The sequence below is a fragment of the Ornithorhynchus anatinus genome, chromosome 10 (assembly GCF_004115215.2).
Source record: "Ornithorhynchus anatinus isolate Pmale09 chromosome 10, mOrnAna1.pri.v4, whole genome shotgun sequence".
In the NCBI taxonomy this organism is placed as follows: Eukaryota; Metazoa; Chordata; class Mammalia; order Monotremata; family Ornithorhynchidae; genus Ornithorhynchus; species Ornithorhynchus anatinus.
Window position 1 is genome coordinate 14,737,604 of NC_041737.1, and position 27,118 is coordinate 14,764,721.

General features: G+C 41.6%; 1 protein-coding gene and 1 non-coding gene across 3 annotated transcripts in view; both read left to right on the top strand.

Annotated features, from left to right (window-relative positions):
- Window positions 1–27,118, top strand: part of ITGBL1 (integrin subunit beta like 1) — a 165,670-nt gene that overhangs the window by 70,672 nt on the left and 67,880 nt on the right. For both annotated transcript variants that reach the window (XM_001513577.4, XM_039913220.1), the window contains 4 exons: window positions 3,234–3,380; window positions 5,232–5,354; window positions 14,906–15,046; window positions 18,786–18,926. In XM_001513577.4, coding sequence (XP_001513627.2) covers window positions 3,234–3,380; window positions 5,232–5,354; window positions 14,906–15,046; window positions 18,786–18,926 — 552 coding nt within the window. The remainder of the gene's footprint in view (window positions 1–3,233; window positions 3,381–5,231; window positions 5,355–14,905; window positions 15,047–18,785; window positions 18,927–27,118) is intronic.
- Window positions 21,369–21,506, top strand: LOC114814891. The gene has a single exon (XR_003762687.1). It is a non-coding gene; the product is annotated as a small nucleolar RNA SNORA7 (small nucleolar RNA).

Below are 27,118 nucleotides of genomic sequence, written 5' to 3' on the forward strand. Positions count from 1 at the left end.
TGAAGTAACTGAGGCCCAGAGAAGTTAAGTGACTTGCCCACAGTCACACAGCTGACAAGTGGCAGAGCTGGGATTCAAACCCATGACCTCTGACTCCCAAGCCCATGCTCTTTCCACGGAGCCACGCTGCTTCTCTATTTAGTGTGGTTGAAGTAGAATTTTACTATTTAGTTTTCAAGACTTTTGTTTAAGCTGACTGTTAAGCCAAAAACTGAGTTGAGAGGAGTGTTATCCCAAAGTGATTTCACCTTTCAGGCTTATGAAGATAGGAAGTCAAATTAAGTATATCTTATCTAACAATAACCCAATTCAAAGGTCTTCCTCTTTTATTTAACTAATTCTTCCAGAGAAAAATATTTACAGTACTATTATGGTTCTTATTATCAGTATTTAGAAGAGGTTGACATTTCTACTCAGGCAGAATCTTTATTATTGCTCTTTCAAAGCAAAACATTTTAATTTAAAGTGTAAAAATGCTTTTTTCTCTTTGTGAACTAAGGTATTTTGATTACTTCATATCTCCACTTACCTAGGAAGATTAGTGTCTTTCAACAACTCCCGGTGAAAGAGATTGTGAAGTAGTGGTAGCTAAACTGTTGCATCGTTTAAAGAATCAGGAAGACATTTTTCTTTTTTTGTTGGAGATTCTATTTTGTACCAGCTCAGATCAAGTCATTAAGATTATTTGGAAAGCCAACAAGAAAGCAGGCTATGCTAGTGAACTGTGTTTTCCTTTAAGTAAGAAAAGCAAACACAAGTGTTTTTTTTTTAAATTTCCTTTTCCTCGCCACCAGGTTTATCTTAATTTGCAGAGAAGGCACTAACTACCACTTAAGTTAATATCAGTTACCACCATTTTTATCCTATTAATCGGGCTGGATTCTCTTTATCTTTTTTTTTAACTGGGGTCTTATTTGAATATTGTTCCTAAGTATGTGTGGTTGTTCAAATACGTATTTCCTAAATTTTGGAAATCACTCTATTTTCTAGTATGTCTTATACATCATTAATACAAATGTAAAAACGTCTTTAGGATGATATTATGCTAAATCGAACAATGCAAAGAACGAAGGACACCTATTACTTTTGGGTTAGCAAAGCTGTGGCTAGGATACACAAACTCAGTCAGAATCCACCCTAGACCCGAGCAAAAAACTAGGAATCAAGGATAGTCTGACTATCTTCCTGGGTTATCTTCCTCAATCAGGTCTTTTGAATCTAAAAGTTAATTTCCTCCCATGAGGAAATGATTGTATTGTGTTCTTCCAAATGCTTAGCACCGTGCTCCACACTTTAAATACCACTGATGGATTAAACAGGATAAATACAGAGTGGGTCTGTATGGATTACTTCTTGGGCAACTCTGAAAGGTTTTGAGAATTGAAATTCTTTGTAAATCATTTTAGTAAATTTTTAAATGGAATCCTATGGATTTACAGTAGTCCCTGGCATTAGCAGGTTATTTGGTTGGGTTTCAGACTATTCACAGTTGGTTTGACTTAATTGCTACAGTGGAGGACAACAGCTCCAACACTTCAGTTAGCTAGTCTGCCACCCTAAATTCCCTGGAAGACTGTGATTATTTTTAAATAAATGATCACAGCAATGGAACTTGTGGTTTTATCTCCTTCTAACCAATCATCAATAAACAATGAAGCAAATGTATTGAGTGTCTCCCTGGTCCTTGCTTTCACTAGGAACTTGATTTCTAAATCCTTCTAGATTGCCCGTTATCCATCAGTTGTACTTTTGCCAATGGGAAGATGTTGGATCAAGTAAAACTTCCCAGGTTCCTCTTTGGGTGCAAGTATTTGATGAGGCAGATCTTTCAGTCTACTTACTTTCTAGTGCGTCAGAATTTAGAAGCTTCAGAAAACTTAGGCAATAATAATTTTGTAATAACCTAATGGGCAATATATATGCTCTATTTTTGCATGTTCAGAAACACATCAGTGTTTAATAAGACAAACAAAAGGAGGGATGATGTTATTTTGGACCCACCCCAGTTTTAAAATTAGAATGCAGCTATTTTCTCAAATATGTGGATTTTCAAAATGTGCAGTAGATTACCTCTGAATGGTCTCTTAATAGCTGAGCTTTCATCTTCCATTGGACTCTGCGTAATTTTAGGTAACAGACCATGCCTTTATTTCTAGCTAATTCACAAATCAGCCAATTCAGTGTTCATTCATTCAATAGTATTTATCGAACGCTATGTGCAGAGCACTTCCACCCACAGAAAGTACTTAATAAATACTGTTGATAAGCGTAATGATTAAACATTTGTGATGTGAAAGTCACTAGGAATGTATACAAAATTGTTTAATGATATACTAAAGTATTTCTTAGAATGCTGAATTCAATGGAGTTCGGTTAAGATTTATTTTCCTTTAAATGATATATTTAGGAGATGTAAATGTTAGACTTTAATCTGTAAGTATTTCATCATCTCTGTTGCATTGTACTCTCCCACGTGCTTAGTATAGTGCCCTGCACACAATAATCACTCAAATACAAATGAGTACTCAGAAAGACATATTGCTCTGCCACTCCGTCTGAATTTCCTGTCCATTATTTAATACTTTAGAATACCTATCTGAAGTGATTTGCCTGAAAGATTCTAATGCCCCAAATCATATCATGACATCATTTTGATGTCTTTGATGTCTTTATGCTATCCTAGTATCCGGGACACTTTTGTCATATATACTGATACTCTCTGAAATCGACTAGAGAAGCAGTGTGGCCTAGTGGAAAGACTGTGGGCCCAGGGGGACCTGGGTTCTAATCTCAGATCTGCCACTTGTCTGCTGCATGAACTTGGGCGAGTCACAACTTCTCTGTGCCTCGGTTATCTCACCTGTAAAATGGATATTAAGACTGTGAGCAGATGTCCGATAGGAACTGTGTCCAACACAAATATCTGCCACTTGTCAGCTGTGTGACTGTGGGCAAGTCACTTAACTTCTCTGTGCCTCAGTTCCCTCATCTGTAAAATGGGGATTAAGACTGTGAGCCCCACATGGGACAACCTGATTCCCCTGTGTCTACCCCAGCGCTTAGAACAGTGCTCTGCACATAGTAAGCGCTTAACAAATACCAACATTTATTTATTTTATTTTTGTATTTACTCCAATGCATAATATGGTGCCTGGCACGTAGCAAGCACTAAACAGATGCATAAACAAACAAAAACCTACTGTTTACAGGATGTTGCTTCCTTAAATTCCTAGGTCATGGCAAGTGTGACTGTGGAAAGTGCAAGTGTGATGAAGGATGGTATGGTGAGGCTTGTCAGTACCCAGTTAATTGTGACCTTACAAAGAAGAAAAGCAATCAGATGTGTAAGAATTCACAAGATGTCATCTGCTCAAATGCCGGTAAGAAAATTTATTTTTTATAGGTTTATTTTTTAGACCTTTTCACTAGACGTTGAAGTGATAACAATGGTACTATAATGGAACTATTCCTAAAAATATTTTAGCCTGAAGTATGTAGTTTTGTAGAGAAAGTAGGACTGCTTGTGAGTGTATTTTTCTAAAATGAAATTCAAATAAATCAATGGAAAAATCATTATCCCGCTGAGACTTGTACGATCGGCCGAGACCTCAGCTGTTAGAAACATGCTCCTCAGTCAGAATATTTGCAGGAAACCACACTTTTCCTACATTTTCTGCCATAAAAAGTGAATTTCAATGTGAGATTAAATCTTATATAAAGGATTGGTGTAAACCAATTTATTATATTTTGATTATGTATTGAGTGCTTAAATTTCCACATAGTGATTTCACTGATGGAAGCTTCAGTGGTACTAGATAGAAAAATTTACTGAAAGCTTGCTCTAACAACTTGAGCACTGTGGGGACTGAGCCTAGATCTTTTATGGTTTGCGAAAAAGTATTTCATAGGCTTAGAAGCATTTGAAAACATTCTTTCAATTGAAGAACTTTAGAGCAGATTAATAAAAGGATAATGCAAAGCACTTGTGTTCCATTTTGGTACTGTATGAAGGCACTTTCCCAGCAGGAAGACAATCAACCTTCCCCTTCTCCTCTTGAAGAAATTAGGGCCGTGACCCTAATTAACAGGAACTCTGTTTACCCACCTGGGTCATGGTGAAAACAAGCTTCTAAATTCTCAGAATCTCATCTTGACTGGCTCAAGATACATACTCTCCACTGGCTGATAGGCCATTCCCTTCGTGGGGGTTGAAAAGGTTTTTTGTGGATAAGGGCCTGAGGACGCTCTTTAGAGCTTCACTTGGCATTTACAGAATATCACTTTGCTGAACAGTGGTTCTGCTGTACCCGAGAGAGGCCACAACATGACTAACTTCAGACTGTCAAGTAACAGTTGGCGGAAGTAACCATATTTCCAACATCGGTGGCTCCTAACCAGTTCTGAAAACTAGCAGTATAGCATTTATTGAGCACCCACTTGGTCTAGTGTGCTGTACCAGACACTTGGTAAAAACCGAATAACAAAATGGCACATTGCTTGTCCATAAGGCACCTACACTCTACCAGGATCTACCAAAGGTTCGCTTGCCAAACTCTCAAATTGCCACCCCCAGAGCAGATGCCGTGAGGGACAACTGCGGTCAATTAATTAATGGAATTTATTGAGTGCCTGGTAGACACATTCCCTGTTCGCAATGAGTTTAAAGTCTAGAGGCTGAGTTGACAAGATGTAGACAGAAGCTACTGTTAAAGAGTTTGTAGAGCCAGTCTGAGTCACTTCAAAGGCAATAGGGATTCGGAGAGAATTCTGAGGCGATTCAGAGGAGAATCGGCCTAGTCAGTGGGGCAACAGGAACTGTTATGATGGCTTGGGGGACTTCATGCTAATCCCGGATCTTCCACCTGTCAGCTGTATGACTTTGGGCAAGTCACTTCACTTCTCTGTGCCTTAGTTACCTCATCTGTAAAATGGGGATGAAGACTATGAGCCCCATGTGGGACAACCTGATTACCTTGTATCCCCTCCAGCGCTTAGAACAGTGCTTGGCACATAGTAAGTGCTTAACAAATGCCATTATTATTATTGGTTTCCCAATAGGAACCTAGAGGAAAAAGGTTTAATGTGAATCTCATTGACTGGTCCTTGCTCTGTGTAATCTCCCAGCACTTTTCTTAACTCATCATTCAGCAAAAAGAGTCCACATGCAAGCCTACCAATCTGGCTCTTTCATAAAATTAAAATGCACATTTTTTTCCTGTCAACCTTTTCAGGTACTTGCCAGTGCGGCAGGTGTAAGTGTGACAACTCGGATGGCAACGGACTGGTATATGGGAAATATTGTGAGTGTGATGACAGAGAATGCATAGATGAGGAAACAGAAGAACGGTGTGGAGGTACGTGCAAATAAAAACTCCGTGGGGTAGGGACTGTCTCTATCTGTTGCCCAATTGTACTTTCCAAGCACTTAGTACACAGCCCTACGCATACAGTAAGCGCTCAATAAATACGCTTGAATGAATGAAAATAAATTACAGATGGGGGAAATGGCAGAAAGTAAGGATATGCTCCTAAGTGCGCTGGGGCTGGAGTGAATAACGTAATGGGATGAATGTGAAAGTGCCGAAGGTGTACAGAACCAAATATATAGGTGACACATTACTGGTGAGAAGCTCCTAACCACATACTGGAAAGTAGATGAAAAGACCAATGTGTTACCTCATTTACACTGAAGTTTAGATCTTTGCTGCATTAATGGGCTTGTGTAATACAGGACTCTGGTTCTGAGCCAACTTCCTGGTATCCTGATGGTTTCAAAGATCTTGCTCAAAGAGATCAACCCTTTCCTGCTCTCCCACCCACCATGCTGGTTGGTTTACAGCAGAGATTTTCTGATAATTCACTGCCATTCTGCAGGGTTTGAAATTGCAGTGTTGAGGAGAAACTCGTGCGGATGTTTGAGGACGAGGGCCCATCCATCCCATCTTCTCAGGGATCTTTACTGTTTTACGTAGTTTTTGATTGCAGAGATTATTTTCTGATGTGATCTTTCCACATATTGAGATGTCTCTAAAAACTGCCTGTTTCACCCAGACCACACTGGTCTCATCAACAAACCATGACTGATGAGCAGCCCTGGCAAGATCAAAACTGTAAAGGAAATAACACTAATAAAATAACCATCATGTTATGGAACACCTGGACACTATTTGATAATGATTATTATGATGTTTAGGTGCCCATTATGTATCAAGCACTCTTCTAAGCATTGGGGTAGATACAAGTCAATCAAACCAGGCACAGTCCCTGCCCCACCTGTCCTTCACCATAAATAGGAGGGTAAAGAGGCAGTGAGTTCAGATTTTAATAATTGTAGCATTTGTTGAACGCTTACTATACAAGTCAAACCAGGCACAGTCCCTGACCCACCTGTCCTTCACCATCTAAATAAGAGGGTGAAGAGGCCATGAGTTCCGATTTTAATAATTGTAACATATGTTGAACGCTTACTATGTGCCAGGCACTTTAGAAAACACTGAGGTAGATGCAAGTTAACTATGTCGAACACAGTCTGTCTCACGTGGGGTTCAGTTGTAATCCCCATTTTACAGATGTGGTAGGTGAGGCACAGAAACGTTAAGTGACTTGCCCAAGATCAACAGCAGACAAGTGACCGTGCAGGATTAGGACCCTGGTCCTCTGACTCCCGCTCTCATGGTCTTTCCACTAGGCCACGGTCAACTTGCAGCATAAGAACTGGCCACATACTCTGTTTCTATCACAGCAATAAACTAAACTACTGGTTGAAGGACACCTTACAGAGATCAACCTTTTCTTTAAAGAATCACAGCTTTTAGAGTGTGATTGTAATGACCTAAGGGCGTTCCTTCTAGATTGTAAACTCATTGAGGCTAGGAAGCATGTCTACCAACGCTGTTGTATTGGACGTTCCCAAGTGGTTAAGACAGTGCTCTGTAAACAGTAAGCACTCAATAAATACCGTTGATGATGATGATTTTCAAACCCACCCAAAGGTTGAATCAACTGTCTGAAAATACTGTAAGTATCACTGAAGAACAAGAGCTTTGCTATCATCACCAGTGCACATGCCTCCGATGTGATGAATTGTTAAGAATAAAAATGAATGATTGTACTGAGAATTAGTCACACTGCAGAAGTACCAAACATCCCACAAACTAAATACAATGGGAGATTTTAATGCTTGGGCCGACAGCTATGTCCAAACATAAAAAAAGATCACGAGACCATGTAGAATTGTCAAACCTAACAGCAATTGTCCATAGTTACTCCAGGAATGTATTTAACATCGTCTTGACTGCCCAGACTTCTTTCAACAAACAAAGAATACTCATCCCTGAGCTAAAAAGTGGTAATTCTGACTATATCACAGTGAAGAAGGGCATTTTTCATAGCTATGCTGGAAGAAGAAGCAAACAGCCTGGTCACGGATGCTAGAATAAGCTTCTGCTCCTCTCAGAATCTCACCTAATACCTCTTGCTCTGAGCATTCATTCATTCATTCAGTTATATTTATTGAGTGCTTACTGTGTGCAGAACACTGTTCCTTAGTGCTTGGAAAGCTTACTTAAAGTCCCAAAAATTATTGCTATATCATCATCATCATCAGTAGTATTTGAACATTTACTGTGTGCAGAACACTGCACTCTTGGGAGAGTTCAATACAGTAGAGTTGGTGAGTATGTTTCTTGCTCACAGTGATCTTACAGTCTAGAGGGGGAGACAGACATTAATATAAATTATAATTATAATTATATATATTTACATAACTGCTATGGATCTGAGGGGAAGGCAAATATCAAATGCCTAAAGGTCACAGACATAAGTCCACAGACGAGGTAGAAGGGAGACGTGTTGAAGAAGGGAGCGTGGCTGTTCTGTAAAGATACACAGTCAAGAAGACACACAGATGGCAAACCACTTTGACAAATCAGAGCCGTGCTACGGAATGCCCGATAAATCTAAAGGAAACTGATGGAATGTGTTAGCCTGCACCAGAAATTCCTACCCACCATGACAGTTTTTACATCAGCTTCGAGGAGCTAAATGCTACACAGAATTCTATTAACCTAGGCAGCACACGGGTCACTGATGCAACAACTGACAAGGAAGCAGAAAGTCAAATTAAGAAAGTCAGCACATCCTTGGGGAGACTTCCAGGCAGCGAAGTATTGATCTTTCACCTAAAATGAAAGTCTACAGAGCTGGAGTGTTATCTAATCTCATCTATGATGTGGAATCCTGGATATCCTTCAGCACCACATCCTACTCCTGGAGTGGTTTATCAGCACCATTTAGGGGCACATTTAACTGCAAGTGGCAAGGTAGAATTACAAATGAAGTCCTGATATCAAGGTAGTTTGACATCAGTAAAGCTACTTTCACCTCCTCACAACTTTGCTGGGTGGGACATGTAAATAAAAATGGACAACAGTAGGATACACTACTGCATGGTGACCAGAAATTGGACAAATAAAATTATAAGGGACAAAGAAAACGTCAATAATTCAATAAAATTAAGACTCATGATGTTACATATGCTGGAACTCGGAAGATCGCTATGGTATACAGACTGGCAGAGTACGCAGCAATGGAAAGGAGTCGCTCCTCATGAGCAGAGGCTTGGAGAGAGAGGAGTAGAGGCACAAAGAATGCCAGGCTTGGCAAAGCAAATTCAGAAACTTCTGAAGATCGCTGTGCAAGAATGGTGTAGAAGAATAAGAATAATAAGAATAGTTACGGTACTTAAGTGCTTACTAAGCACTGGGGTATTTGCTTGCATCCATCCCAGCGCTTACTATGCAGCAGGGATTGTATTCATTCATTCAATAGTATTTATTGAGCGCTTACTATGTGCAGAGCACTGTACTAAGTGCTTGGAATGAACAAGTCGGCAACAGATAGAGACAGTCCCTGCCGTTTAGACTGGGTTTACAGTCTAATCGGGGGAGATGGGCAGACAAGAACAATGACAATAAATAGAGTCAAGGGGAAGAACATTTCATAAAAACAATGGTAACTAAATAGAATCAGGATGATGTACATCTCATTAAACAAAATAAACAAAATAAATAGGGTGATAAAGATATATACAGTCGAGTGGACGAGTACAGTGCTGAGGGGGTGGGATGGGAGAGGGGGAGGAGGAGAGGGAAAGGGGGGAGAAGACAGTTTAGCTGTGGAGAGGTGAAGGGGGGGTAGAGGGAGCAGAGGGAAAAAGGGGGAAGCTCAGTCTGGGAAGGCCTCTTGGAGGAGGTGAGTTTTAAGTAGGGATTTGAAGAGGGGAAGAGAATTAGATTGTCTGAGGTGAGGAGGGAGAGCATTCCAGGACTGCGGGAGGACGTGGCCCAGGGGTCGACGGCGGGATAGGTGATAGCAAGGGATGGTGAGGAGGTGGGCGGCAGAGGAGCAGAGTGTGCGGGGTGGGCGGTAGAAAGAGAGAAGGGAGGAGAGGTAGGAGGGGGCAAGGTGATGTAGAGCCTTGAAGCCTAGAGTGAGGAGTTTCTGTTAGGAGCGGAGGTTGATACGCAACCATTGGAGGTGTTTAAGAAGGGGAGTGACATGCCCAGATCGTTTCTGCAGGAAGATGAGCCGGGCGGCGGAGTGAAGAAAAGACTGGAGTGGGGCGAGAGAGGAGGAAGGGAGATCAGAGAGAAGGCTGACACAGTAGTCTAGCTGGGATATAACAAGAGCCTGTAGCAGTAAGGTAGCCGTTTGGGTGGAGAGGAAAGGGTGGATCTTGGCGATATTGTAAAGGTGAAACCGGCAGGTCTCGGTAACGGATAGGACGTGTGGGGTGAGCAAGAGAGACGAGTCAAGGATGACACCGAGATTGTGGGCCCAAGAGACGGGAAGGATGGTCGTGCCATCCACGGCGATAGGGAAGTCTGGGAGAGGACCGGGCTTGGGAGGGAAGATGAGGAGCTCAGTCTCGCTCATGTTGAGTTTTAGGTAGTGGGCCGACATCCAGGTGGAGACGTCCCGGAGGCAGGAGGAGATGCGAGTCTGAAGGGAGGGGGAGAGGACAGGGGCAGAGATGTAGAGATGGTAGTCAAAGTAGTGAGAGCGAATGAGTTCACCAAGGGAGTGAGTGTAAATGGAGAACAGAAGAGGGCCAAAAACTGACCCTTGAGGAACTCCAACAGTTAAAGGATGGGAGGGAGAGGAGGTGCGAAGGAGACAGAGAATGACCGGCCAGAGAGACAAGGGGAGAACCAGGAGAGGACAGAGTCCGTGAAGCCAAGGTGAGATAAGGTGTGGAGGAAGAGGGGATGGTCGACAGTGTCAAAGGCAGCTGAGAGGTCAAGGAGGATCAGAATGGAGTAGGAGCCATTGGATTTGGCAAGAAGGAGGTCAAGGGGAACCTTAGAGAGAGCAGTCACGGTAGAGTGGAGGGGACGGAAGCCAGATTGGAGGGGGTCCAAGAGAGAATGGGAGTTAAGGAATTCTAAGCAGCCATTGTAGACGACTCGTTCTAGGATTTTGGAAAGGAAGAGTAGTGGGGAGAGAGGACGATAAATGGAAGGGGAAGTGGGGTTGAGAGCGAGTATTTTTTAGGATGGGGGAGACGTGGGCATGTTTGAAGGCAGAGGGCAAGGAGCCATTGGAGATTGAGTGGTTAAAAAAAGAAGTTAAGGAATACTAAGCGCTGGGTTGGATACAAGCAAATTGGTTTGGACAGAGTCTATGTCCTACATGGGGTTCACAGTCTTAATCCCCATTTTACAGATAAGGTAACTAAGGCACAGAGAAGTAAAATGACTTGCCCAAGGTCACACAGCAGACAAGTGACAGAGTGGGATTAGAATCCTGGTCCTTCTGACCCCCAGGCCTGTGCTCCATAGGTATTCCACATTAATCTTGTCAGCCTCCCGTGAACCCAAAGGTGAACCTCACATTTTATATTTTTCTTCTGAGCATGGAAGGCCGTTAGAATAGAGAAATAGAAAAACACATGTAGATTATAAGCGCTCATTTACTCACCTGGACAAGAAATTTTTAGCGATATATGTGGTCACACTAATACAGACAGACACAAAAATTTGCCTATTTGGAGAAATTGCTTCAACCACAATGTGACTGTGCCTTCTGGGTATTATGAAGCATTGCTTTGTCTATGTAGATAATGCGCTAGTGAGAGCTGAAGCAATTTCTCATTATTTCAAAACCTTTGCCTTCGAGAAAAAGAGGATTATTCGATCAGAATGATCTATCTTGTGTGTCTATATAGATTTTGAATTATCCAGGGAGTGGCTCAACTCTCATTTTCTTTTACCTATGTAGACAAAGCCAATGATATCTAGTTTTAATCTCACCTGGGAGCCAGTGGAAAAGGGAACAGAGTACCCTTAGTATGTAATAATAATAATAATAATGTTGGTATTTGTTAAACGTTTACTATGTGCCGAGCACTGTTCTAAGTGCTGAGGTAGATACAGGGTCATCAGGTTGTCCCACGTGGGGCTCACAGTCTTAATCCCCATTTTACAGATGAGGTAACTGAGGCACCAAGAAGTTAAGTGACTTGCCCAAAATCACACAGCTGACAGGTGGCGTAGCCGGGAATCGAACCCATGATCTCTGACTCCTAAGCCCGGGCTCTTTCCACTGAGCCACGCTGCGAATGCACGTTGCGGGCAGTGCACTCTATTAAGCATTTGAGAGGCACAAGGCAATCAAGCCATCGATGGTATTTACTGAGATCTTACTTTGCGCAGAAAACTGTATGAAGTGCTTGGGGAGGGCTGCAGTACAACAGAGTTGGAAGGCACATTCCCTGCCCACAATGAACCCATTTACAGTCTGTAAGGAGTTTATACTCTAATGGGGGAGACAGACAGACATAAAAGCAGCTAATGAATAATCAAAGTAAGTGAAATGCACTATTGAATAGATATTTATACATAGGTACCAAGGATGAGTACGTGGGACATACATAAAAGTAGCTAGTGAATAATCAAAATATGTTGAATGCATAATCGAACAGACATTTATATATAGGTACTAAGGATGAACAGAAGAAGATACAAGGTAGAAAAGATTCGATTGGCTCATCCTGCAATATAAGAGGTTTCGTTGCTCTTTCAGTTTTGGTGTTTCAAGTCCTGTTTGGTTCTGCTCATGCACAGCCTGACCGGTCCATCCCTCCAGACCTCTCAAAATGGCTCCCAACCATCATTAATGTCATCATTATCCACCTTGTACTATTGATGCCTAGCGAATACACACCAGCCCTAATTTGTCCTGGGAGTTGTCGAGGGGGAATTGAGAATTCTCACAGCTGTCAGTCTCCATCGCGGTGTCTTCGGAATGAAAGGTGGAAGAGCGGGGTTGGGGGACATTTGGGAAGCAAAATTCTTCTGTTATCAGGATTAAATGTTGCCATCCAAGACTTGGAGCTTTCTTCCCTCAGCTGATGGAAAAATGACTTTTGCATAGTGAGTTGAGTTCATTTGGTTGACTGCTGGAAAGGGGAGATTTGGATTGCTCTGATCTCCTTTTGTGGCAGTTTACACATCAGAGATCCCAGCGTTCCGTCCCCAGGTTCAGGGAGTGAGCAAGGCTTGCTCTGACAGGAAGACAACCCTGATACACCCAGTCTTTCCTATGTGACACAGCCCAGAGCCTAAATAGTCCCAGATGCAGCCCAATTTAAAATAACCAAAATTTTAGGAGCTAAAAAAGGAGAAGGGCTCTGGACCGGAACAAGGCAAAATCTGAAAAGGCAGGAAAGACAGAATGGTCGAGTGCCAGAGATGCACAGAGGTGGAAAGGGGGAATAAGACATATGGGAAAGGGAAAAAAAAATCATAGAAAAGTGAGGCCGAGAATCATAAAAGCAAGTATGCAACACTCCTCTGCAGTGGGATATATGCCCCTTTAGCACTTAATATTCATCCTACCCTCTGCCATGCTCCCGTTCTATCATTTATTTTAGTGCCTGTCTGCCCATATTAGACTGTAAACCACTTGTGGCAGAGATCATATCTGCCAACTCTAGCGTATTTTCCCAAGTGCTTAATACAGTGCGCTGCCCACAGTAAATTCTCAATAAATACAACTGATTGACTTCACTACAGGCACCCAAAAAGTGCAAAATAGACATTTCTTTATGTAAATAACTCAAGTTTACAGTCTCTCCATCTAGACTGTAAGTTCCTTGGGGACAGGGAAACTGCCTACCAACTCTGTTATATTGTATTCTCCCAAGTGCTTAGTATGGTGCTCTGCACACGGTGAGCGTTCAATGTGTGTGACTGATTAATTGAAAGACACGTCACTACTTTAGCCATTTCTAGACAAATTCCAATCACTCCACCCCACCCAAGTTTGGTCATATAGGAAGGATCTGAAAATATTACATGTCAAAAAGCAAAGACTTCACTGAGGGAAGAACCATAGTTAATTTCTTTTCGCATTAAGCTTTCTGAATTCTGTTGAAATACCAACTCAGGGAGACAAGGTTGAAGCAATGTTAGGATAAAAATACTATAGTCACAATTCTTATATAAGTATCACCGGAGAAAAATCTCAGTGCTTTTTAATACATGATTACAAGCAGGACAAAATTCAGAGCTTATCACTTCATCGATCAGGCTGTTTAATGAAACCAATAGAAAATCCTTTGAATGGCCAACTTAGACCCTCCAGCAATGACTGGCACTAGTAAAGAAAAGCTGAATAATAGCTGAATGTGGTTTTAATGTTTATCAGTGTTTCTTTCAAATTTATGTAGAGAATGCTATAGATTTCAAATATAAGTCTCACTGATGAGATATTTCAGTTTCGTTCCTTATCTTGGGCTAAATAAGAATGAATTCTATATCATGGATTGGAAATTCATAAGATTATTTATTCATTTATATTAACATCTGTGTCCCCATCTAGACTGTAAACTCATTGAGGGCAGGAAATATGTCTGCCAACTTTCCCAAGCACTTGGTACAGTGTCTGGCACACAGGGAGCACTGAGGAAATACAATTGATTGAAGGTCGCTGTACCAAATTCTGGATGAGAATTGTGGTAGGGAGGCTCAGGAGAGAAGGAAGTGGAAAAGAGAAAGAACCAAAGGGACAGTATAGATAAAGAATAGAATAGGAAATATTTTGAGAACTTTTGGTGGATTTTTACACTTAAAAAGGGTTTGATTCTGAATAATAGGCAGAGAAAACAATCTTACCTTCTCTGCTCAACCCAAAGTATTGTCTTGAAGAGGGAAGACAAAGCTGAATTGCAATAAATGGAATAATTAAGTGCTGAGTACAACACTCTTCACACAGTAAGCACTCAGTAAATACCATCGATTGATTAACAAGTCCCTTTAGTTAGCTGGCTAATGAGTGAGGTCACGCTGGGGTCTCTAGCAAACAGGTGAAATCTGTGAACTGTTTTTCAGTCGGTCACCTGGTTCAAGCCTTTTAGATGCAAGAATGATCACTATTGATTTTCCTCAGGTAAAAGTCCATTGTCTTCTAAATTTGCCCCGCTATTTGAAAAGTACAGTGATTTTAATAATATTCTCCAAAACAGGACCACGCAGGTTTTTGTTTATGGACAAGATGGATCTCTTTGATGTATACATTTTTCTTTTGGAAAAAGCATGGAAATAATTCCTGCCATTTTAGTTTGAATCAACAATTTCCATTATATATAATATACCGGCTTCTGTTAGAACTACTACTAACATGCTTGTTTTAAGGAATGGGAATGTTTTCATTTCCAGTTGTCAATTTTGTCACCTAGCTGAAATGTTGAAGGCAATGGTTTTGCAAAATCATTTTTTTTCACAGGAGAGATTGCTTTAATTATGAATATAATTGTGGCAAAATTGTCACAAATAGTTGGAATGTTAATGCAGCTTTTCAAACTTGCCTTTTTCTCACTTTATAAAATTCATTTTGGGTAAAGGCCATGGAAAGTGTTACTGTGGAAACTGTTTCTGTGAGGCTGGTTGGCATGGAGATAAATGTGAATTCCAGTGTGACATCACCCCCGGGGAGAGTAAGAGAAGATGCACATCTCCAGATGGCAAAATCTGCAGTAACAGAGGTCTGTCTTTCACATACTTTGCTACATATATAGACTGAATGGGGGAAAGAGCATGTGATGTTTCCTCTTTTTATCCTCAAACTTTCTTTTCATTGGGGTGGACCTTGACTTTTAAAGTTATGCATAGGGTGCCTAAAAAAACACTATATGTATATATCTCTATACACACACACACACACACACACACACATATATGCATATATGTATATATAATTTGCTCTGATATTTCCAAACCGGAAGGAAGCAACCTGCAAGATGAAAAATTTACCTTCATCATCTGTTCTGCTTAGCATCACTGAATAAATTGTGAAAATACAGGCTGTAATTTCTTTGGCTGTTTGCCAAACTAGCCCAGTAGCACCAAAAGGCAATTCTCAGAGATACTTATGTTAAATGTATCTCCACTAACAAAGCATTCTATAGCATGTGCGTCTAATTATCCTGAGAACATTTAGAAAACTCTTTTGTTAATTATGGGGAAATTGAAAGCTTGGCACAAATGCCGAATTGATGAAGGTTCATTTAACTTCTGGTCTCAAACAGTAAAAGTCCAATATTGGGAACAATAAATTCACAGAGGGTATGTGTCAAATTGGATATTATTTTCACATTATGATGCTGATATTTTACAATGCAAATTAAGGTAGGACCTAGCCAGAAAACATTTTATTTAAATTAGAGCAGGAAACCTGAGTGGTGAATTAAGATGGATGCCACTCAAAAACAGGCAGACCACTGCAGACGATCAAACAAAACCATTTCTGCTGCTCCAGAGCAGCTGTTTGTTCAAATAGACCTTCATAATGTCTCGTCGTGTTTCAGGGTTTCTTGTAGACACGATCATGCTGCATATTTTGCATTCTAATTTTATCAGGCTTTTAAATTTGTTCACATATTTTTCAAGATTTTGCTATTGTAAAAACATGCCCTTTGGGGTGAACAATCAACTCAGGATTACTTATGTGACATGCCACAGAGTAGAGCGAGGAAGCTGACTGCGTATGACCTTCTGTCACAGCTCAGAGTGGTCCTGGAGTCAAACTTACTGTGAACCCAGTTTTCCGCCCCAGCTACTAGATCCATGATGTCTCCTCATCCAGACCTCAACACCTGTTCTAACACAGGGTGATAAGAAAGGGTTTGAAGAGATAACATGGTAAAGATAAGGCTTTTTCCTAGGGTGTTAAAATCACTGGCCTCTTACCTTTGAAGTCATTTATCATTAACTTCCTGTCTTTAAAAACTCCTTATTTTTAACACCCTATTTTAAAATCTGGTGTGAAGAGCAGACCTTGAGTGGAGAGGGCCCATCTTTAACACTTTCTTTTTTTAGACCCATAATTGAAATGCCCCATCTCAAAACTGAATGGGGAAGGATTTCCCCCCAATCGCAGCCTCCAGAGGATTTGGGAAGGAGCCTGATCCAGTGTGTCTTACACTTTCATTCCTTGTACCTCATGACTTGCTCAAACTCCTGATTATCCAGGATTCAAGTTTTGGCTGCATACAATTAGTTTAGACTAAACATTTAGCCCCAGGTGGGACAACCTGATTACCCTGTCTCTACCCCAGAGCTTAGAACAGTGCTCTGCACATAGTAAACTCTTAAATACCAACATTATTATTATTAAACATTGTTTTCTGGCCACCTCCTCTCCACATTCCAGTAAACCAGTTGCAAACAAAGCTTGGAATGCAGAAACATTTTATCACACTAATCTGGCGTCACTGGTAGCAAATGAGCAACCTTTCCTTACAAACCAATCTTTTTCATTATCATGTAGACTCTAGCTAAATGCCCAGATTAGGAAAAAGTGTCTTTGAAGTCTTGTTTCTAAAAGAAGTGATCTTTCACAGAAATTGTGCTGTCGGTGTTACCTGGCATTTTTACATTTCCGTCGCTATACAAATCGTAGAACTACGTACGTGTTTTTCTATGCCGTTTTATAATAATATCGTTGGTATTTAAGCGCTTACTATGTGCTGAGCACTGTTCTAAGCGCTGGGGTAGATACAGGGTCATCAGGTTGTCCAACGTGAGGCTTACAGTCTTAATCCTCATTATACAGATGAGGTAACTGAGACACCGAGAAGTTAAGTGACTTGCCCACAGTCACGCAGCTAACTAGTGGTAGAGCGGGGATTCGAACCCAGGACCCCCGACTCCCAAGCCCGGGCTCTTTCCACTGAGCCATGCTGCTGTTTTATTTATTATCCTATCGCATTCAAATACATTTCTTAAAACTTGATAGACATTCGTATTCCTTCCCTTCTGCCCTCTTGTCTCTCCACATTTGGTATTTATCTCATCCCCACCTCCGCCATGCTTTTTCATTCATTCATTCATTCATTCATTCATTCATTCATTCATTCATTCATTCATTCATACATATTGAACGCTTACTGTGTGTAAAGCACTGTACTGAGCCCTTGGGCGAGTACGATACTACAATAGACACATTTCCTGCCCACAACGAGCTTACTTATGTACAAATCCATAATTTATATTAATATAGGTTTCCCTCTCTAGAATGTGAGCTCAGTGGGAACAAGGAACATGTCTACCAACTCTGCTGTATTGTGTTCAACCAAGTGCTTAGTACAGTGCTACAGTGCCCTGCACAAAGAAAGCACTCGATACCATTGATTGATTTTAGACATTTACATATGGCTGTCCTCTGGGGTAATTGGAGAGCCTTAGGTAAAACCACCCTGAGGGCTGTTGCTGTATAAAGGCAGATCCGACTACAACGGGAAAATGCTAAACATGGAGGGACAACCACTTGTCAATCTAACTTGTTTCATGTTCACCAAATGCCGACCCCTTCTTCTGCTCCCTGTCACCTCCTCTATCTCTCGACTACCATAGTGGATCTTTGGAAGCCTGATGGATGAAAATATAAGGGAAGGATGTTTGGAGAAGTCCAAACTCAGGAAGCCAGTAGGTACTTCGGAGCCTCATAGATGAGGAAAGGAGGTGTGATTCCCTCTAATTATGCTGAGCAGATTTTCTGGTTTTACCAGGGCAGGATTAGAGATGTGGAGGTTGTTCCAGGCAACTGGAAAAAAAAGTCCAAATATTCATTCATTCAATAGTATTTATTGAGCGCTTACTATGTGCAGAACACTGTACTAAGCGTTTGGAATGTACAGTTCGGCAACAGATAGAGACAATCCCTGCCCAATGGCGGGCTTACAGTCTAAACAGATATTCTAGAGCTCTCAATATCCTGACAAACTGATCAACTGACCTTTCACTTGGATCCACCAAGATGCTTAGCCCACCCTCACAGCACTTATGTCCATATCCTTATACTCAGTTGCTTCCTTTTCTTGGAATTTATTTTAATGTCCACATCCTCTTACTAGGCTGCAAGCTCCTTGAGTTCAGGGGTTGATTCAGTTGCCCTCAGCACACAATAATCACGTGGTAAATTCCATTGATTTACTGCACTGGATTAATGCTGCTCTTGCTCATTTTAAGTGTCTTGATCATTTTAGCTCCTATCTTCATGTCCAGTAGATTATTTTAAATTGGGTAGAGTCAGGAGCAGCTACCAATGGGTTTCCACAGGGTTTGAGGCCAAATGGGTGAGGCGATGGGATATGCAACTTTGACTTTACATCTCAAAGTCCTAGCAGTGCACAGATTTGATGAGCGGGTCAGGAAAATGATATCCACCGCTTCATTTATCCCCGGCTCAGACAAACCTCTGAGTGAATTTCTGCTTTCTTCCAGGCACCTGTGTGTGCGGTGAGTGCACATGTCACGATGTAGATCCGACTGGCGACTGGGGAGACATCCATGGAGACACCTGTGAGTGTGATGAAAGGAACTGCAAAGCTGTCTACGACAGATATTCTGATGACTTCTGTTCAGGTATGAAATATTTTTAATTAAATGACACATTTTCTCAATCCTCCATTGGTTGCCCACCTACCTCTGCATCAAACCAAAACTCCTCACCATTGGCTTCAAAGCACTCAATCGTTTTACCTTTTCACCTTGTCCTATCTCTCCTTGGTACTCTCCTACTACAGCCCAGCCCTCAAAATTTGATCCTCTAACTCTAACCTTCTCACTGTATTTCAATCTCCGTCTATCTCTGTGACAACTTTCACCCATATATTGCCTCTGGCCTGGAAGGCCGTGGCTCCTCAAATCTGACAGACAATTACTCTTCTCCCCTTCAAAGCTTTTTTGAAGGTACATCTCCTCCAAGAGGCCTTCCCTGACAAAGTCTTCTTTTCCCATTCCATTCTGGGTCACCCTGACTTGCTCCTTTTATTTGTAAGCTCGTAGTGGGCAGAGGATTGTTATATTATACTCTCCCAAGTGCTTAGTACAGTGTCTGCATACAGTAAGGGCTCAATAAATATGATATGAATGACTAGAGCATATTTTCAATACATTTGCATTACATTTCCATTATTAAATAAGTTAATAATTTCCATCATTAACTAGGTCAGACTGGCTTAATGTTGATAGTTGCTCTAATTCTTATAATACTCCTAGATTGGCATAGTTTATATTCATAAAAACAGAAGTGTGAGGGCATGTTTTCCCTAGAGACACTGGAGTGAAATATTCTCTGCAGTCTGTTTCCTGACAATCAGGTTCTTCACTTTCCCATCTTTAGCCAAGGCAGCATTTTCCTCAGTTGCAGTCTCCTATGTGAGGCTAATATTTTCAAAATACATCCTGGTCACGTGTGGATGATAGGCAAAAAAATCTTAGTACTGGTCTCCTGTATTTGCTCATATCAAAATGACGATAATAATTAATAATAATTATGGTATTTGTTAAGCGCTTACTATGTGCAGACTCTGTACTAAGCTCGAGGGTTGGATACAAGCAAATCGGGATGGACAGAGTCCCTGACCCACCTGGGGCTCAAAGTGTCAATCCCCGTTTTACAGATGAGGTAACTGAGGCACAGAGAAGTGAAGTGACTTGCAGACAATTGCGGAAGTTAAGTCAAACAGCCGAAAAGTGGCAGATCTGGGAATAGAACCCATGATCTTCTGACTCCTAGACTCATGCTCTATCCCCTATGCCATGCTGATTGTCATGATGATGATGATAGCAATAATAATAATGATAAAAGCAGTTAAGCACTTACTAGGTACCAGCCAAGCCTTGAACTAAACACTGAGGGAGGTTCACCATTATTCATTCATTCATTCGATAGTATTTATTGAGCGTTCACTATGTGCAGAGCACTGTACTAAGCGCCTGGAATATACAATTCGGCAACAGATAGAGACTTACCATGTCAGACACGGTCCCTGTCCCACAGAGGGCTCTCAAAGTCTAAGAGTGGTGAGGGAAAGTGGTATTTAATCCACATTTTACAGATGAGGAAACTTAGGCACTGAGTAGTTAAGTGGCTTGCCAAGGTCAAGCAGCATGCAAGTGGGAGAGTCAAGATTAGAACCCAGCTCCTCGGACTCTCAGTGAGATGCTCTTTCCAGTAGGTCACCCTGCTTCTTTTGTCCATATTCAGGACATATATTTTTAGGCTGACTGAGAATCTGCAAAGAAAATCTAACCTTTAAAAATGGCATTAGTTTGGATTTTCTGAAGTATTGGACTATCTTCTTTTAACCTGTCAAATTTCCCGAGGGACCAACCTACCCAAGGCAATTGTGCGGTGGAACTTTTGATGATGCGATAACCCTTCTAAGCTACTAAGGCACTGTGCAGGACTTAGTTTCTCTGCGCTAAACAGGGTAATATCAACTTTCAGGGACCAGGACCGGCAGAAATTAAAAGATGTGGACATACTGTTTCAAGTTTCTAAATATAATCCTAAGTAGCACTTGATAGTTTTAAGAAATGACTCAATTGCAAGGAATTTGGTTCAGAATGGTATTAAATAATGTCAAGCAGGCCAGAAATAGCTCATTTAGGTTCCAAGAGGGCTTGAAGTGCTCTAAGGAAGAAGCCCACTTGCTCCGAAGATGCTTGGTCAGTGTTCCTTTTCAAAGGCTGCCATTCCACATGCCATTGTCAATCAGTTGTATTTATTGAGTGCTTACCATGTGCAGAGCACTGTACTTGGAAGAGTACAATATTACAGAGTTGGTAGAGACTTTCTCTGCCTACAGTCACTCATTCAATTGTATTTTTTGAGGGCTCACTCTGAGCTGTGCTAAGGTGCTTGGGAGAGTACAAAATAACAATAAACAGACACATTCCCTGCCCACAGTGTACTTAGAATCTAGAGAGGGAGACAGACATTAATATAAATTACAGATATGCACGTAAGTGTTGTGGGGCCGAGGGTGGGATAAATAAACAATACGTATCCAAGTGCAACCCCTCTCAGCATCGCACCTGGAGAGTTTCCAGTATTCTACCAGTCTCGACTACAGGAGGGAGAGTCAAGCAGGGGCATATCCATTCCATTCCTAGCTTGGCCAGGGGCTAGCGAGCGAAAGGCCATATGCTACAAGTTAAAAATCACCTGTGCTGGGCAGCAACGGCATGGGAGAGAGTCGAGGGCTGAGACTCAAGTTTACTGCGTGGAAGGAGAGAATGGTAAACCGCTTCCGTATTTTTAACAAGAAAACTCTGGACACACTATCAGAATAATTGCAGATGGAGGTGGGGCGTTCTGGGAGAGATGTGTCCATGGTATTGCTGTGGGTCGGACCCGACTTGATGGCATAAGACAAGATCCAAGTCCGAGGAAGAATCAGAAGGGTTAGGGAGTAGGAGATATGAAGGCATAACTGGGGAAGGCCTCTTAGAGGAGATATGATTTTAATAAGGCTTTTAAGGTCAGGAAGAGTGATGGTCTGTCAGCTATGAAGGGGGGCAATGTTCCAATCATTCAGGTATAATTGAGCTCTTACCGTGTGCAGAACACTGTATTAAGCACTTGGGAGAGTGCAGCATAGAGTTTGGAGACACTTCTCTGTAGACAATAATAATAATGTTGGTATTTGTTAAATGCTTACTGTGTGCAGAGCACTGTTCTAAGCGCTGGGGGAGATACAGGGTATTCAGGTTGTCCCACGTGAGGCTCACAGTCTTAATCCTCATTTTACAGATGAGGTAACTGGGACACAGATGAGCTTACGGGCCAGAGGTATGGCATGGGTGAGGGGTTGAAGGCAAAATAAACGAGATCAAGATACAGTGAATAGTTTGGCATTAGAGAAGCAAAATGAACATGCTGCATTGCAGTAGAAAATCAGCAATGTAAGATAGGAGAGAGCAAGGGGATTGAGTACTTTAAAGCCGATGATAAGGAGTTTCCCTTTGACGTGGCGGTAGATGGGTAACCACTGGAAATGCTGGAGTGAGGAAGCGTGGACTGAGTGTGGTTGGAGAATAGAAGCGGACCCAGAGTTGAGATCTTGAGGAAGTCTCACATCTAGGGGGTGGGAGGCAGAGGAGGATGCCATAAGAGAGACTGAAAAGGAACTGCCAGAGAGATAAAGTTACATCCCATATGAAAAAAGCTTGAATGCTGATCAACGGGCAGTTCATTGTCCACATACAAAATTTTACTGGATCATTTCAAATTGCCAAAAAATGTTGCACATCCTGCAACTGCAATTCCACAGTATAGAACAACAAACATTTTTTTTTGTTCCTGACTAGTTGTAGATAATGTCTTTAAAAGATCATTTAACCTCCATAGAACTAAAGTGACTGACAATAGTGTCAGCTTCTATATGTATCTGATTTGGGAAATGCCTCTTCAGAGACTTGAATGAAGTAATAGGTCAATCCAAATAAGGATTCCTGATATAGAAATTCTTAATGAGATTACACAGAACTTGAGGCATGAAGTTAATAATAATAATGTTGGTATTTAAGCACTTACTATGTGCAGAGCACTGTTCTAAGCGCTGGGGGAGATACAGGGTCATCAGGTTGTCCCACTTGAGGCTCACAGTTAATCCCCATTTTACAGATGAGGGAACTGAGGCCCAGAGAAGTGAAATGACTTGCCCACAGTCACACAGCTGACAAGTGGCAGAGCCGGGATTCTAACCCATGACCTCTGACTCCCATGCCCAGGGTCTTTCCCTGAGCCTCGCTTGGGGAGACACAACCTGAAGTACTTGTAAATCCAGGACTATGGGATTATGTTGGGAGAAAAAAGATGTTATTAACTGAACAGAAAGGTGATTTCTAAGGGTCTAGGGCATTTTTGCTCCAAGTTATCCTAGAGAACTGCAAATACATTCCCCTTTTTAAAAAAAAAAGAGTGAAGAAATAATTGGACCTGAGATGTATGGAGAATGGGAGAGGAACAGGAAGAATGGGAGGAAACAGAAGTCTAAGGCCACTAAAGGATCAAGCAGGATCTTGATCAAGAATCTGACCAAGAACTGAGGAATCGGGCATGTCACACTCGAGAGTTTCCACCACATGAAGAAGTCAGTTCACTGAAAATGGAGATCATACACAGAAAATGCTATTGCTATTGGTCCATTTGGGCTGACTAGTTTGGCCTAATAGTATATGACTCTGGGAGTCAGTAGGACCTGGGTTCTAATTCTGACTCTGCCACCTGACTGTTGTGTGACTTTGGGCAAGGCAGTTCACCTATGCGTCAGTTGCCCCATCTGTAAAATGGGGATTAAAACCATGGGACATGGACTGTTTCTAACTTGATTAGCTTCTATCTACCCAAGTGTTTAATACCCTGGCACATAAGTGCTTACCAAATACCATTAAACGGCAACATCAACAGCAAAATATTTATGATAGAGCTGTGGGTGTCTTGTCTGACCTATCCCTCACCAACCCTTCATAGTAGAATTGAGTTCTAGATCTAACTTTGTCAATTTAATCTGTGCATCCTCCAGCTTGGCTGCAAGAAAGGGACTAAATAGCAGTACATTTTGCATCCCCCCAAACACACAACGTATAACAGACTATGTGCATAGCCAAAATCCTAAAGGGAGTCATTGAGTGACTGTTCTATGGAGATGGCTGTTAGCGGAGTACACCCAAAGAGTCATTCACATTCGTAAACCTCTTTGCAAAGTCTACGTGGTGCTACGGACCGATTTATGAATCTGAAGAAAATAGAAACAGTGTATCAGATCTACACTGGTAACATGGAAATGCATGCGATCACAGAATTGTTTTACCTGGCAGCACACGATGTAATGATGTAGCGACAGGCAAGTAACAAGTCGGCCAGTCAATCGTATTTATTGGGTGCTTACTTTGTGCAAAGCACCGTTCTAAGTGCTTGGTCATGGGTTCGAATGCCGGCTCCGCCGCTTGCCAGCTGTGTGACTTTGGGCAAGTCACTTAACTTTTCTGTGCCTCAGTTACCTCATCTGGAAAATGGGGATTAAGACTGTGAGCCCCACGTGGGACAACCTGATCACCTTGTATTCCCCCCACAGCGTTTAGAACAGTGCTTTGCACATAGTAAGCACTTAACAAATTATTATTATTATTATTACTATATAACAGTATAACAGATACATTCCCTACCCACAATGAGTTTACAGTCTAGAAGGGAGTAACTAGAAAGAAAGCCCACAGTCTTGAAAGTGGGAGACTTAGGTTTGAATATCAACTCTACCACTTACTTTCTTGGTGTGGGAAAATACCTTAATAATAATAGTAATAATAATAATGTTGGTATTTGTTAAGCACTTACTATGTGCAAAACACTGTTCTAAGCGCTGGGGCATATAAGGTGATCAAGTTGTCCCGCGTGGGGCTCACAGTCTTAATCCCCATTTTCCAGATGAGGTCACTGAGGCACAGATAAGGTAAGTGACTTGCCCAAAGTCACACAGCTGGCAAGCGGCAGAGCCGGGATTCGAACCCATGACCTCTGACTCCCAAGCCCGGGCTCTTTCCACTGAGCCACACTGCTTCTCTGTGTGCTGAGCCACACTGCTTAACCTCTCTGTGAGCCCTGGGTGGGACAGGAAATGGCCTAATCACGAAACCTTGTAGCTTATCAAAGAGTGTAGCACAGAGTAAGCACTTTCATAAATATCACAACTCTTGCAATTCTAAGAAGACCCGTATATACTTCAGCAGATCTTCCAATACGTGACCACAATGGGGCAATCAAACTTTAGACCAAAGAGAAGGGCTAGGGAGCTGTAGTTTTGTCCTACATTCCTTAAAACTATGAGACCCTTCTCTCCCGAAGTGACGTATTTGGTCCTTAAGCACTTCTATCATCATTTTCTATGGGACAAACACAAAAATAAAGCCTGAAGCAAATGATAACACAGCTTGCTGGATGGGAGACATGGCCTACTGGATAGAGCATTGGCCTGGGAGTCAGAGGGACCTGGGTTCTAATCCCGGCTCCATCACTTTTCCACTGTGTGACCTTAGGCGAGTCACTTCACTTCTCTGTGCCTCAGTTCTCTCATCTGTAAAATGGGGATTAAGACTGTGAGCCCTTTGTGAGGCAGGGACTATATCCAAGCTGACTGTCTCGTATCTACCCCAGCACTTAGAACAGTGCCTGGCACATAGTAAGCGCTTAACGAATACCACACTATTATCATTATTATTATTACACATGAGTTGCACGGATGACAGGCAATAGTATACCAAGCAGCTGTTTGGTGAGCTCAATAGGATCCCTGAAAGAGACTGAGAGGAAACACTTAAAAAAAAAAACACCTTACAAAGCAACCTTATTCAGAGAGGCATCAAAGCTGACGGTTGTGCCCAATAGGCCAGCTTGGGCTTCGGCAATCAAAAACAATGTGACTGATTTTGAGCTGAAGCTTCCAGAGGACCATAAACAAAAAAATAGCTGTTTACATTATCTTTAGTGATAGCTTTCTTAGAGTTTTCAGAAGATGTTTTGTGAGATTTTTATCTCTGCGCATGTATATGTCTGCATGGGTGTGATAAGCTTAGGCTTAGTCTGAGCAGCTTTGCCTCTAAATCTTCTTAAGGCATCTAAGATTCAGAGGGTTCAGTGTTTCACTCTTGTTTCCTCCCACTTACTCCCCCATTACCTCAGCAATCTCCCGATTCTCGTAGCTTAACGGAAGCTTTTCTAAGCACAAAGTAGTACAGACGGATCCTCCTTTTGCTGAAAACCTATGCTAGCAGTAGAGAAAGATAGGGAGAAAGCAGAAGGGAGTATCTGATCTGAAGTACCATAAATCCTAGTTTAGAGGGGTCCAAATTAAGGACATTTATGATATGTGTATATTCAGTTGCATGGACTTTCGTGGTAAGTGATAGCCAGTTGCTTGAGGGCAGGGAGTACATCTACTAATTCTATTAAACTCCCCCATGCATTTAGTTCAGTGCTCTGCACACAGTAAAAATCCAAATACTATTGATCGATTGAAGGGATAGGTGCAGAGGCTTCGTGTTTTTCTTGTGGGTTGCTTCTCGTTAGATGGTTCGGGCGATATTTTGCCTAGGTTCCACTGAACAGAAAACAACCTTGAGGTTGTCAAAAGAACAATGGAAAAAATTTGACCAAAAAGACACCTCAACAAAAGTAACAAACAAATCCTAAAACCAACAAATGAATCATAGTTAAAATATGGTACTTACATACCTAGAATACCAAGTATTAAATATTTTCTGGTTTTCATAGTGTACTCTCCATCTGAAACTGACATATGATGCTGTACTGGATAGGATTTTTACTACCGGAGTAGATCTCAAAATGCTGAGATTTTTTTTCAAACAGTCCTCCTGAATCCCAATATTAAAAAACTGGATCATCTGAAGAATTTAACAGAACAATTTGGCCTTCACAACTATGGTGTCAATTCTTGCCAGCTGGGTTTGCATGCCTTAGGAGTTCATTCATTCATTCATTTAATCGTATTTACTATTATATTATATTATTATATTAATTATATTATTATATTAATCGTATTATAGGGGAAGCAGCGTGACTCAGTGGAAAGAGCCTGGGCTTCGGAGTCAGAGGTCATAGGTTCGACTCCCGGCTCTGCCACTTGTCAGCTGTGTGACTGTGGGCAAGTCACTTCATTTCTCTGTGCCTCAGTTACCTCATCTGTAAAATGGAGATTAACTGTGAGCCTCACGAGGGACAACCTGATGACCCTGTATCTACCCCAGCG